Source organism: Phacochoerus africanus, chromosome 3 (assembly GCF_016906955.1).
Source record: "Phacochoerus africanus isolate WHEZ1 chromosome 3, ROS_Pafr_v1, whole genome shotgun sequence".
Classification (NCBI taxonomy): domain Eukaryota; kingdom Metazoa; phylum Chordata; class Mammalia; order Artiodactyla; family Suidae; genus Phacochoerus; species Phacochoerus africanus.
Genome location: NC_062546.1, coordinates 28,236,917 through 28,251,397, shown reverse-complemented (window position 1 = coordinate 28,251,397; position 14,481 = coordinate 28,236,917). Strand labels below are relative to the sequence as shown.

Here is a 14,481-nt window from a genome sequence, read left to right as displayed (position 1 = left end):
ATTACTGCAATATTTGGAACAAAATTCATTAGAACCACATAAATATTATAAAATGTAAAAAAATTATTAATGAGGACCAACTTTTTGTTTTACTGTTAGTAAATAGTGCATTCTTTATATTAGTTTGTGTGTGTACAGATGAATACAATGTTTTGCTGATGAGATGAAGGTCAGCGCCAACCTTCTACCCAGTTTTTATTTTGAAAAAAATGTAAACACTGAGATCTAATTCACATCACAGGAAGATGAGGAAGGTGGAAGATTAGGAGAAAGATAGATGATGTGTAAATGGGCAGATAGATAAATGTGTAGATAGATAGGTAGATAGATAGAGATATAACACACAGTCCTTTTAACACCTTAAAAGATATATGCTAGACAATAAGTTTTCTCCAGCAACAGTATAGCAAGAACTGATCTGGAGATGGGATTAAGATGGCGGAATAGAAGGACTGGAGTTCAACTTCTCTCCTAAAAACAACAAAATTTACAACTAAATGCTGAGCAATCTTCAACCAAATGGATCAGAAACTTTCAAAAAGTCCTACTCCAGAAGACAAAGAAGAGGCCACTTCAAGAGGTAGGAGGGGTGATTATGTGATATAAACAACCCCATACCTCCAGATGGGAAGCCCCACAGACTTGAAATTAACTGGTTCACAGAGACTCACCTACAGAAGTGAGAGTTCTGAGCCCCATATCAAACTCCCATGTGTGGGGATCTGGCACTGGGAGAAAGAGCCTCTGGAGCATCTGGCATTGAAGGCCAGTGGGACTTGTGCTCAGGAGCTCCATAGGACTGGGGGAAATGGAGACCCCACTCTTAAAATGCATACACAGACTTTCATGTGCACTGGGTCCCAGAGCAAAGCAAAGTCTCCATAGGAATCTGGGTCAAACATGACTGCAGTTCTTGGAGGACCTCCTGGGAAAACAGGGGTGAATGTGGCTTGTTATGGGGGAAGGACAGTGGAAGAAAAGCTCTTTGGTGAGAGCTTGGGAATATTCAGCAGTGTGCCTTTCTCCGGAGGTGGCCATTTTTGGAAAATCTGGCCCCACCCATCAGTGCTGAGAAGCCCCAGGGCAAACAACAATCCAGGTGGGATCACAGCCCCACCCATCAGTAAACTGGCACACAAAGACCCCCAGGCACACAGCTGACTCTAATATCACCCAGGGACAAAGCCCCACCCATCAGGGGGATAGGAATCAGCTCCACCTACCAGTGGGCAGGCATCAGACCCTCCCATCAGAAAGCCTACAGCAATCTCCCATACCAACTTCAGCCACAAGGGGAGCAGACACCAGAAGTAAGAGAGGCTGCAATTCTATTATCTGTAAAAAGTTACCACACCAAAAACCTATAAAAATGAAAAGACAGAAAACTATAACTCAGATGAGGGAGAAAAAAAACCCCAGAAAATCAGCAAGTGATCAGGAGAGTCTCAGCCTCCAGGAAAAAGATTTTAGACTGTTCATGCTGAAGATGATGCAAGACACTGGAAATAAACTGGATGCAAAGATGGATAACTTACAGGAAACACTGACCAAAGAGATACAAGATATAAAACTTAAACAAGAAGAGAGTCAAAATACAATAACTGAAATTAAAAAATCACTAGAAGCAGCTAACAGCAGAATATAGGAGCAGAAGAACAAATAAGCGAGGTGGAGGACAGATTAGAAGAAATTACAGATGTGGAACAGAAAAGAGAAAAAAGATTGAAAACAGATGAATAGAGTCTCAGAGAATCTGGGACAACGTTAAATGCACCAACATCTGTATTATAGGGGTGCCAGAAGGAGAAGAGAGAGAGAAGGAGACAGAAAAAAATATTTGAAGAGATAATAGCCAAAAACTTTCTTAACATGGGAAAGGAACCACTCACTCAAATCCAATGAAACGAGTACCATATAAAATAAACCCAAGGAAGAACACCCTGAGACACATACTAATCAAACTGACCAAAATTAAAGACAAAGAGAAAATCTTGAAAGCAGCTAGGGAAAAGAAACAAGTAACATACAAGGGAACCCCAGTAAGGTTATCGGCAGATTTTTCAGCAGAAACTCTGCAGGTCAGAAGGGAGTGGCATGATATACCTAATGTGATGAAAGGAAAAAACCTCCAACCAAGATTACTTTACCCAGCAAGGCTCTCATTCAGATTTGAAGGAGAAATCAAAACCTTCACCGATAAGCAAACAGTAAGAGAATTCAGCAACACTAAACCAGCTTTACAACAAATACTAAAGGAACTTCTCTAGGCAGAAGAGAAAAGGCCACAACAGGAAACAAAAATACCACAAATGACAAAGCTCACCAGTAAAGGTATATATACGGTAAAGATACGAAATCATTCACGCACAATTATGCCACCAAAATCAGAAACCATGAGAAGAGGTGGGTACAAATGCAGGACACTGGAGATGCACTTGCAATTAAGAGACCAACAACTTAAAACAATCTCATATATATATGAGACTCTTATATCAAAACTTCAGAATAACTGCAAACCAAAAATCTACAATTGATACACAAACAAATAATAAAAATCAACTCAAATACAACACTAAAGATAGTCATCAAACCAGAAGAGGAGAGAACAAGAGAAGAAGGGAAGAAAAAAAGAGCAATAAAAACAAATCCAAAGCAATTTATAAAATGGCAATAAGAACATACTACCTTAAATGTTAATGGACTAAATGGCCCAACCAAAAGACACAGACTGGCTGAATGGATAAACAAGATCCATATATATGCTGTCTTCAAGAGACCCACTTCACTCCTAGGGACACATACAAATTGAAAGTGAGAGGATGGAAGAAAATATTCCATGCCAGCAGGAATCAAAAGAAAGCTGGAATAGCAATACTCATAACAGACAAAATAGACTTTAAAATGAAGAATATTTTAAGGGACAAGGAAGGTCACTACATAATGATCAAAGGATCAATCCAAGAAGATGATATAACAATTTTAAATATCTACTCACCCAACATAGGTTCACCACAATATATAAGGCAACTGCTAACAGCTTTAAAAGGACAAATTGACAATAACACAATAATAGTGGGGGACTTTAACACCCAACTTACAGCAATGGACAGATCATCCAGACAGAAAATCAATAAGGAAACACAGGCCCTGAACGAAGCAATAGACCATATGGACTTAATAGATATTTATAGGACATTCCATCCAAAAGCAACAGAACACACATTCTTCTCAAGTGTACATGGAACATTCTCTAAGATTGATCACATCCTGGGCTACAAATCAAATCTTGGTAATTTTTAGAAAATTGAAATCAGGAGTTCCCATGTGGCTCAGTGGTTAACGAATCCAACTAGGAACCATGAGGTTGCGGGTTTGATCCCTGGCCTTGCTCAGTGGGTTAAGGATCTGGCATTGCTGTGAGCTGTGGTGTAGGTCACAGATGCAGCTCGGATCTTGTGTTGCTGTGGCTGTGGCGTAGGCTGGCAGCCACAGCTCCAATTAGACCCCTAGCCTGGGAACCTCCATATGCTGTGGTGCGGCCCTAGAAAAGACAAAAAAAAAAAAAAAAAGAAAATTGAAATCATATCAATCATCTTTTCTGACCACAACACTATACGACTGGAAATCAACAACAACAACAACAAAAACCTGCAAAAAACACAAACACGTGGAGACTAAAAAACATGCTACTAAATAACCAATAGATCATTGAAGAAATCAAAGAGGAAATTAAAAAATACCTAGAAGCAAATGACAACAAAGATATGACACTCCAAAACCTATGGGATGCAGCAAAAGCCATTCTAAGAGGAAAGTTTATAGCAATATAAGCCCACCTCAGGGAACAAGAAAAAGCTCAAATAAACAAGTTAACTTTACATCTAAAGCAGCTAGAGAGAGAACAGACAAGACCTAAAGGTAGTAGAAGGAAAGAAATCATAAAGATCAGAGCAGAAATCAATGAAATAGAAGCAAAGAAAACCATAGAAAAGATCAATGAAATGAAAAGCTGATTCTTTGAAAAGATCAACAAAATTGATAAACCCTTAGCCAGACTTATCAAGAAAAAAAAGAGAAGAATCAAATCCATAAAATTAGAAATGAAGAAAGAGAAGTAACAACAGAATCACAGAAATACAAAGGATCATAAGAGACTACTATGTGCAAGTATACACCAATAAAACAGAAAACTTAGAAGGAGTGGACAAATTCTTAGAAAGGTACAATCTTCCAAGATTAAACCAAGATGAAATAGAAAAGACGAATGGACCAAGCACGAGAACTGAAATTGAAACTATGATTTAAAAACTTCCAACAGACAAAAGTCCAGGACCAGATGGCTTCACAGGCGAATTCTATCAAACATTCAGAGAAGAGCTAATACCTGTCCTTCTGAAACTATTCCCAAAAATTGCAGAGGAAGGGATACTCCTAAACTCATTCTATGAGGCCACCATCACCCTGATAAACAGATATCACAAAAACAGAAAATACAGGCCAATTTCACTGATGAACATAGATGCAAAAATCCTCAACAAAATACCAGTAAACCACATCCAACAACACATTAAAAGGATTATGATCAAGTGGGATTTATCCCAGGGATGCAAGGGTTCTTCAATATCTGCAAATCCATCCATGTGATACACCACATTAACAAACTGAAGAATTAAAACCATATGATCCTCTCAATAGACTCAGAAAAAGCCTTTGACAAAATCCAACACCCATTTTTGATAAAAATCCTTCAGAAAGTGGGCATAGAGGGAACCTACCTCAACATAATAAAGGCCGTATATGACAAACCCACAGCTAACATCATTCTCAATGGTGAAAAGCTGAAAGAATTCCTATTGAGATCAGAAATAAGACAAGGATGTTTGCTCTTGCCACTACTATTCAATATAGTTTTGGAAGTCCTAGCCACAGCAATCAGAGAAGCAAAAGAGATAAAAGGAATCCAAATTGGAAAGGAAGAAGTAAAACTATCACTATTTGCAAATGACATGATACTATACTTAGAGAATCCTAAAGACTCTACCGGAAAACAGTTAGAGCTCATCCATGAATTTGGCAAAGTCGCAGGATACAAAATTAATACACAGAAATCGATGGCATTTCTATATGCTAACAATGAAAGATCAGAAAGAGAAATTAGGGAAGCAATCCCATTTACCATCGCATCCAAAAGAATAAAACACCCAGGAGTAAATCTACCTAAAGAGACAAAAACCTGTACTCGGAAAACTATAAGCCACTGATGAAAGAAATCAAAGATGACACAAATAGATGGAAAGACATACCATGCTCTTGGATTGGAAGAGTTAATACTATAAAAATGACTATACTCTGCAAGGCAATCTACAGATTCAATGCAATCCCTATCAAATTACCTAGGACATTTTTCACAGAACTTGAACAAAATATTTTAAAGTTTATTTGGAAGCACAAAAGACTCAGAATAGCCAAAGATATCCTGAAAAAGAAAAATGGACCTGGAGGAATCAGGCTCCCTGACTTTAGACTATACCACAAAGCAACAATCATCAAAACCATATGGTACTGGCACAAAGATAGAAATATAGATCAGTGGAACAGAATAGAAAGCCCAGAATTAAACTCACGCACTTACAGCCAACTAATCCATGACAAAGGAGGCAGGGATATATAATGGAGAAAAGACAGCCTGTTCAATAAGTGGTGCTAGGAAAACTGGACAGCCACATGTAAAAGAATAAAATTAGAACACTCCCTAACACCATACACAAAAATAAACTCAAAATGGATTAAATTCCTAGATATAAGACCAGACACTATAAAAATCTTAGAGGAAAACATTGCAAATAACTGCTTCTCTAGGATATCTATGCGTAAAGTCACTGATCCATCATTACCATACAAATAGCACTCACATGCAAAGAGGCACACAAAGCATAGATAACCTACACACAATTCGGATTCATGGACAAAAGGAAGATCTGGAGAGGTGAGCAAGATCTCAGTAGACTTTTGACTGTAAAGAGCATTGGAAAGAGAAGTAGAACGAGTGATGTAGCTCTAATTTAATCTGATGTGCTTGCAAGGCAAGTCCCACTTGCACCTCTATCTAGTGAAGTCAGTGTTTGAGGTGAATGAGGGAGAGTGCCAATATAACTGCATTTGTTTTGGGTTGAAGTTATTGAACAAAATTTGACCTCACCATCCAACCAGGGATTTAAAGTCAGACAATGACAATGAAAGTTGGTGAGGGCAGAGGGACAGGAAAAGGAGAATTTATTTGGAACTTTTGTTTCTTTTTGGCTTTTCTAGGACCACATCCATGGCATATGGAGGTTCCCAGGCTAGGGGTCTAATCAGAGCTATAGCTGCTGGCCTACACCATAGCCACAGCAACGCAGGATCCAAGCAGCGACTGCGACCCATACCACAGCTCACTGCAATGCTGGATCCTTGACCCACTGAGCAGTGAGGCCAGGGATTGAACCTGCAATCTCATGATTCCTAGTCGGATTCGTTAACCACTGCACCACGAAGGGTAATCCTATTTGGAACTTTTTATGTGACTTCATAGGTTCTACTCTATACAGCATATATACTATCATATGTGATAGTGTGGTTCAGGTATTCCTAAAATTAAAATCTTTGTCTCAACTACAGAGGCGGCTCCAAAATGTAGTATTTATTTACTTACTACGGAAAAAGACATAGACGCACAAATATCACCTGAGACCAAATGCTAGCACATATATATTAGTGTATTAGAGGAAAACAGAAAAAGAACTTCGGCCCAATACAAAGAATCCCTGTATCTTCTATACACTTCTCTCTACACATTACTAATTGTAAAGGAACTCGCTTGGTTCTTGACTTGACAGTAGCATCATATCCATTTCCATGTCATCTAATCTCTGATAGAACTGACCCCAGTGAAAAATATCAGTAGATCAGGCTCCCTGGATAATAGTCCTAAAGCTTATGTAGATTTAGTGTATTAGCCTTATCAGAAAACTTTGTATCTTCAATGTTCTCAGGACTAGGGGTTGAAGCCTGGAAAGAAATTGCTGTCCCCTCAATATCCTGCTCAGTTCCTGTGCTTTCTTGATCCACAGTCACCGTAATTGTTATCTGATCATCCAACTCAGATCCAGGGGAAACAGGACGAAAATCTGGAGTTTTCATTCCAACAGTTTGATCTTCAGGAGGTAGTGGCCATTGAGTGTAGGGATCATCACTGCTTAGGGGAATGCAGCATGCTCGCTTGTTCATACAAAGAAGTTTGTACCTTTCAACATGCAAACATCGTCTTCTGCAGTGTCCTATGTTATACCTCCAGCATCTTTCAACATTCCAGCCAGCTTCAGGAAACAAGCAAGCAGGCAATCGTTAAACTCTAGCAACCACAGGGTAAACATTAATTCAAAAATTTGACAGCAATTACTAATACTGCCATCTAAAGGGATAGGGTAACAAATGCTACAAGCCATATGGAGAGACAGAGAAAAAAACTGACAGTGTATATTTAGACCTGTGACACGTGCCAATAAGGAAATTGCTGGGGCCGTGGGGGTGTAGAGAGAGAACAAGAGGGGACCAAAAGAGAGATCTGAGGAGAAGGAAGGGGGAGAGGAAGAGAAAGAGACAGAGATGGTAGACATACTTAAAGCTGATATTTAAAGCAAGGCAAGGCAAGAAGGACGAAAGGAAGCAACAGGGTACGGAGGAGGCAAAGATTACTTCAGGAAGGGACTGGCAAATGCTTAGTTCCAGTGTCGAGACAGTGCAGCGTGTCTTTAAGCTATCTGGAGAAGGCTGGAAACTCTGAAGAGCAAGTGCAAAGAGCAAAGGAGCCCGAGACCAGATGAGCTTCCAGGAGTGATACCATCACTGAGTGGTTTGTGGCCATTACTGAGCATTTTTATTCATTTCAAAACATCGTATGAGCGAATCTATGTATGTGTTAGACATTTTCCTAGAAATTCACACAGACATTAGATAAAGCGAAATGAGGAATAGGATCCAGGAAACACATGTGCGGCTTTGGCCAAGTGAAACATAAGGGTGGCTGGAACTGGGGCTGTGAGAGCTGTGGAGAGCAGAGGTCAGATCTAAGACGTGGACCATTCTAATATAAGGTCAGCAAAAGATGGAGAAATCCAGATATGGGTCTACATTTCTAAGCTGAGATGGGGAGATTAGTGATACTTGCCATTCATAGAACGGAATAAGATTTGGAGGGAAGGAGAAAAGCTGGCTATAAGAACTTGTTTTGAGGCACATAACATAAACTTCAGATGTCAAGAGGGCAGTGGGAATACCTGTAGGAACCCAGTAGATAAGTTTGGGCTCTAGATAGAAATTGTGAAATCATTGCTTATGGGCAGTATTTAAAATTATAGTTAGTTATAGATGGTGTACAATGAGAGTTGGAATAATATCAGATAAAAGGGGGCCATTATTAAATTCTGGTGAGTGTCAATATTGAGAGTTCAGGTAGTGCTTAGAAGGAACAGCCGGATACATTAGACCAAAAGAGAAGAATGAGACACTAGAGAATTAGTTTCCCCAAAAGCAGACCTTGGGGAAAACGTTGAGTGCTATATGATCAATGCGTGGGGAGGCATTCCTCATGCCCACACCCCAAATCAGTTTGGAAACAGGGAGGTTAGGGAAGAGCCAAAAAGAGGTGAGATATCCAGTTAATTACCACACTGGTTGACTAGAGCAGGATTCCATGGGGAACCCTGGCATCAGTGCATGGCTTTGACAAGTGTCCCATTACCCTTCTTGAAGGTCAGAGGGGCTGGAATATTTAGCCAGCATCCATCCAGCCAGAAGTTGATAGATGACCCCAAGTGAGCTGATTACTCTGTGTCATTTCTGGATTGCTCTGTACAGGGTTGATTTGCAAGGAATCAACCCTGCTTCGGGGGGACCACCAGTTGCAGGTCAGGCTGGTGTGCATGAATATGGCAAATGCAAAAGGGATACAAGGAAAGTTGTATCAGGTGTGACTAGACTAGGTATGTGAGGAAAACATTTCTTTTCTTTTCTTTTCTTTTCTTTTTTGTCTTTTTGCTATTGCTTTGGGCTGCTCCCACAGCATATGGAGGTTCCCAGGCTAGGGGTCTAGTCAGAGCTGTAGCTGCCAGCCTATGCCAGAGCCACAGCAATGAGGGATCCGAGCCGTGTCTGCAACCTACACCACAGCTCATGGCAACGCCGGATAGTTAACCTGCTGAGCAAGGGCAGGGATCGAACCCGCAACCTCATGGTTCCTAGTTGGATTCGTTAACCACTGCTCCACGACGGGAACTCCCAGAAAACATTTCTTAAAGGAACACGTGGACATGGGTAGGAGCTTCCATTGTATTTAACATGATGAGTGCCACTGGGTAATCTTCAGAGTGGTAGGAAGCAATGAAACAGAAGTGAAATGGTTGAAAGGTGAATGAGAGATGAAGGGGAAAGTGTACCTGGAGACCAAACTCTTTGGAAGTTTAGCTGTGAAGGAGAGAAGAGAAATAAGGAAGTTCTTGGAGGACAGTATGGTATTGAGGGAGGACTTTTCAGGCTTGTTTTGAAGACTGGGAAATAAGAGAGCATGTTTGCAAATAATTAAGAAGAACCAGATAGAAATGGAGAGATTAACATAGAAGAGGGAAATGAGGCAAAAGAAGGCCATAGTCCTTGATAAAGGGACAAGTGTGGAGATCACATCAGGCATTTGACTGAGATGGAGAAGGCGTGCTTCCTCAGCTGGTCAAGAGGGAAAGAGAAGGTGGCTGCAAAGCCAAAATGGTACAAGTGTCGGCAGCAGTAAAAAGAAACCTTTCTATCTGAAATGTTAAATCTTGAGGTTAGGGTAAAGTCGTAAGCAGGGAGGAAGGGTCAATTTGAGGAGTGGAACAGGAGAACTGAAGAGAAAGAAAAGTCAGTGCAAAAATAGTCATCTAGGAAAGTGGGAAACACAGAAATACAAGAAACACCATAGGGATTCTAAGCAACATAATAATTCATTGGAGGGGCAAGGGTGTGAAAATAGTCTGTTCTACTGTATGATCATTTATTAAGCAACTACATGACCATCTTTTTCAACCAACTGCCTAAGATGCACCAAGGTTTGAGTATGCTAGGCAGAGGAAGCAGCTAGTGCAAAGGCTGTCTGTTGGAGCAAGCCCCGGATGTATGAGGAAGGGCAAGTAATTCTCAAAACAACCTTTTTTACATTTCATTTGATGAAGTTTGAAAAGCATCTTTCATGGGTTGACATATAAAGTACCACAATGATTTTGCTCCTATTTCCCTCTCTGAGATATGTTGACTTTATCCTTTTCCCAATGATTCATTCTTTTATAATTTTACTGGCTCCAATTTATTTTGCCCTGCTTGCATTTGTTGTATGTGTCAAGTGGAGACATTTGCCTTCTTTGGTCCCGGACAAAGTCTAACAAGTTTCCTGGCTCCTCATTGCTACAAAGATTACTTCTAATAATCTAATCAGGTCTAGTCGGAGCTGTAGCCACTGGCCTATGCCACAGCCACAGCAACGCCAGATCCTAGCCGCATCTGCAACCCACACCACAGCTCACAGCAATGCCGGATCTTCAACCCACTGAGCAAGGCCAGGGGTCGAACCCGCAACCTCATGGTTCCTAGTTGGACTCATTTCCACTGTGCCACATCGGGAACTCTGATTACTAGTCCTTTTCAACTATTCCCTCCAGGGTTAAAAATTCAGAAACAGCCCCTCATTCAACAGAGGACTGACCCCTCATTTGGGTACAGACTCTATTCTAGGACCCTGGGGCACACATGTGAATCAGGCAGACAAAATCACCTGGAGCTGACTTTCTAGCAGGTGAAGACAAATCATTAAAAACAAGGAAATTACCCAGCATGTGAGAGGATGTTAAGTGGTTTGCAGAAATAAGAAAGAATAGATTTAAGTGTCTTTGGAGGGTCATGGGGTCAGATTACAATTTCTTTTTATTTATTTATTTATTTTTTCGTCTTTTTGCTATTTCTTGGGCCGCTCCCGCGGCATATGGAGGTTCCCAGGCTAGGGGTCCAATCGGAGCTGTAGTCACCAGCCTACGCCAGAGCCACAGCAACGCGGGATCCGAGCCGCGTCTGCAACCTACACCACAGCTCACGGCAACGCCGGATTGTTAACCCACTGAGCAAGGCCAGGGACCAAACCCGCAACCTCATGGTTCCTAGTTGGATTCGTTAACCACTGCGCCACAACGGGAACTCCCTTGATTACAATTTCTTAAACTGCAATTAGCATAGGCCTTGAGAGCAGGTGGCAATTAAGCAATGACTTGAAGGTGTGACGGAATTAGCCATGCCCGGTATGTGGGCAAATGCCTTCTAAGCAGAGGAAACAAAATGTCTGTAGGTTGAGCAAGTCTGGTGTGTTTGAGGAAGGTCCCTGAGGCCAGTGTGACTTTGGCAAAGTGAGCAAGGACTAGAGTAGTGGGAGATGAAGTGAGAGAAGTCATAGGTGCCAGATCCTGGAGGGGCTGGTGGGCCACTGTAAGAATCCTGGTTATTGTTCTGAGTGAAGAGGGGGCCATTGCAGCAATTCGAGCAGAAGAGGTACGTGGTCTGACTTCCAGTGTGAGTGGATCACACTCTGTTCCATCTTGACACTAGACTGCAGGAGGCCTGTGAGGAAGCTATGGAAGCGATAGGTGAGAGCTGATAATGACTTAAATCAGAGAAGTGGCAGTGGAGGTGGTGAGATCAGTTGGTTCTGGACAGAGTTGGTAGGTAGATGTAATAGACATCCTGAGAGATATGGGTGTCAGAGCTTAGCATGTGAAGGATAATTCCAAGAATATGGCTTAAGCAATACAATGATGGTGACCAGAAATGATCAATAACTGAATGTGTTTTTTGTAGAATGACAGCAGTCATTTATTTCAAAGCTCCTCATTCTGGCTGGAATCATGATGTCATTAGGCCTTATGCCCTCCTTCAACAAAATCATAAAGCTAAAAAATATGAGTAACCATGGTACCAGTTCAGGCACATAAGCTATCTAGCCAGAACATCATCCCATGTGTGAATTCTCTGTGAAAATGAACAAACAAACAAACAAAAAACCAGATTGGGCATCAGTTTGCATGAAATTAAATACAGCCATTGGCATCAGTCCACTGATGGGTGGCTTGGCTTGGTAAAAAGTTTATTTAGAAAACCATCAGATGCTGTCTCACTTGAAGACACAAAAATACACTCAAAATATTAAATAGTTAAATTTCAAAGCATGTCTGTGTCTGTGTGTGGCCATAATTGGAAACACATACATTTATTTACTAATTTTCTTCCCTGAATGGTTTCTGATAATCAATGACTGGTTTTCCGGCTTAGCAGACCAATTTAATTAAGAAGGGAAATTCACACACAAACACCATACCTTCTACATATACATTAAAAATGTTTAAGTAGTTTCGTGCATTGATAAGAAGTCTCTGAAATATATGGCTAGTACATTGCAGAAGAATCCATAGGGTTTTTTTAAATCTAGGACATATAAATATCTGGATCTGCTAGGATGAAAAACTAGTTGGTATGAGTACTTGATTGACTGATTAGTTCAGAGATTCTGAAAGAGAAGATTCAAGAAATGTTATCCCACAATAGGACAGTATTTTCCCTTAAACTCATACAAAAAATTTAAATCTATTGCAAGTGTTATTTTTCCATAAGAGTAGATCACTTTCCAAAGTAGCATTATTTTTTTAAAAAGGGGGGGAAGTTAACTCACTCATAGATCTATTGTCAGACTCTCCCTATTGGTCACTTGTATTTTCACTGTCTCAGCTTATCCCTACTTCTAACTCAAACTTGTGTTAACTTTCTCAAGACAGCTGTGCAGGAGTTCCCATTGCGGCTAATAAACCTGACTGGTATCTATGAGAACTCGGGTTCGATCCATGGCCTTGCTCAGTGGGTTAAGGATCCGGTGTTGTGGTGAGCTGTGCTGTAGGTCACAGATGAGGCTCGGATCCTGTGTTGCTGTGGCTGTGGTGTAGGCCGGCAGCTGCAGCTCTGATTTGACCCCTAGCCTGGGAACCTCCATATGCCGTAGGTGCAGCCCTAAGAAAATACCCCCCCGCCCCCAAAAAAAACCAGTTCTGCAAGTGTGATGAACTCATTCATCATACCTCAGAGCATAAAAAAGGAGGGTCTCCCTTGAAAGTACTTTCATGACAAAAGAGAATTCAAGACGGTTGTTAAGAGTTGGACAAATAGGACACAACAATAAAATGGGTGTAACAGTGACATTATCAAAATAGGAGCAAGGCGAGGCTCAGTTAACAGTGATCATTTATAGAGAGACAGAGAGAGAGAGGGAGAGGGGGCTACTCAGAGGACTGAGGGAATTCTTACCTTTGGAGAAATGTTTCAGAAGACACCCGAGTTTGATGGGTGCATCTAGAAGATTCTTAGAGAGGAGGGACATGGAGCTGCTATCATAAGAGCATTTCTGCTGCTCTTTATTGGCCCTAGGCTTTCCCCGTGGACCCTCTTTCCCCCTCAAGACACCTGGGAGCTGAGGATCAACAACTCATCCTACTTCCATCATCCCTTCTGTGTAGGGTTCCATTACCTTTGGTCACCAGAGTTAGTAACCCACATATCATGAAGGTCAGCATGAGATTCATGGCTTCTGGGAGAGAAGCAGCTCTGTGTCCTGGGGGATGTAGAGCACTTTGCTTGGACTCCTTTCCTGGAGTGGTCACCTCTACTGGCCTGTCATGGGTGATGAACCACAGAAGGGGAGAATGCTATGCCACCCAGAACACCAGACAATTAACTTGCACCACTGAGTGTGCATGACAAAATAATGCTCTGTTCTAGAAACTGAGGCCTTATGAAATGAGTTCTAATCCTGAGGATGCGTTAGGGTCTGATGGAAAGAAACAACTCCTCTCAAAAGTCCTCCTTAACCCTGGCAGGGTCCAACCACTTCTCTCTCTGTCTGCAACACTGTGTAAATACCAAGGACAGCAGAATGCTATATCAAGATCTTACTTATTTTGGACCGATAAGCTTATGACATCCAGTAGATTACCCTCCTTTCTCTCTGAGTGGTTGTTCTAATCCATTTCCTGTTAATTTTTGTATAAGATGTGAAGTTTAGTTGGAATGGATTTTTTTTTTTTTTTCTACTGTGGATATCCATTTTGCAGTAACCTTTTGTTGAGAGTACTATCCTTCCTCCACTAAATTGTTTTGGCAGGTTTGTCAAAAATTCGTTGGCTGTACTTGGTTCTCTGTTCTGATCTTTGGATTATGTACCTATTCCTCTGCCAAAAGAACACTCTCTTGAACCCTGTAGCTGACTTGAGATAGTGTAGCTTTTTTCTTCTTTCTAAAAGTTGTTGTAGGTCTCTCAGTTCCTTTGCCATTAAATATAAATTTTAGAGTAGTCTTACTTATATTTACAAAAGATCTTGCTGGTGTGGT

General features: G+C 41.0%; 1 protein-coding gene across 1 annotated transcript; it reads right to left on the bottom strand.

Annotated features, from left to right (window-relative positions):
* Positions 1-6,661: 6,661 nt before the first annotated feature.
* On the bottom strand, positions 6,662-13,705 carry DEFB125 (defensin beta 125). Its single transcript, XM_047770340.1, has 2 exons — positions 13,622-13,705; positions 6,662-7,355 (listed from the first exon to the last, which is right to left on the bottom strand). Exons 1-2 carry the CDS (start codon positions 13,674-13,676, stop codon positions 6,967-6,969), a joined length of 444 nt encoding a protein of 147 aa, XP_047626296.1. The 5' UTR covers positions 13,677-13,705; the 3' UTR covers positions 6,662-6,966.
* Between the last annotated feature and the right edge of the window lie 776 nt (positions 13,706-14,481).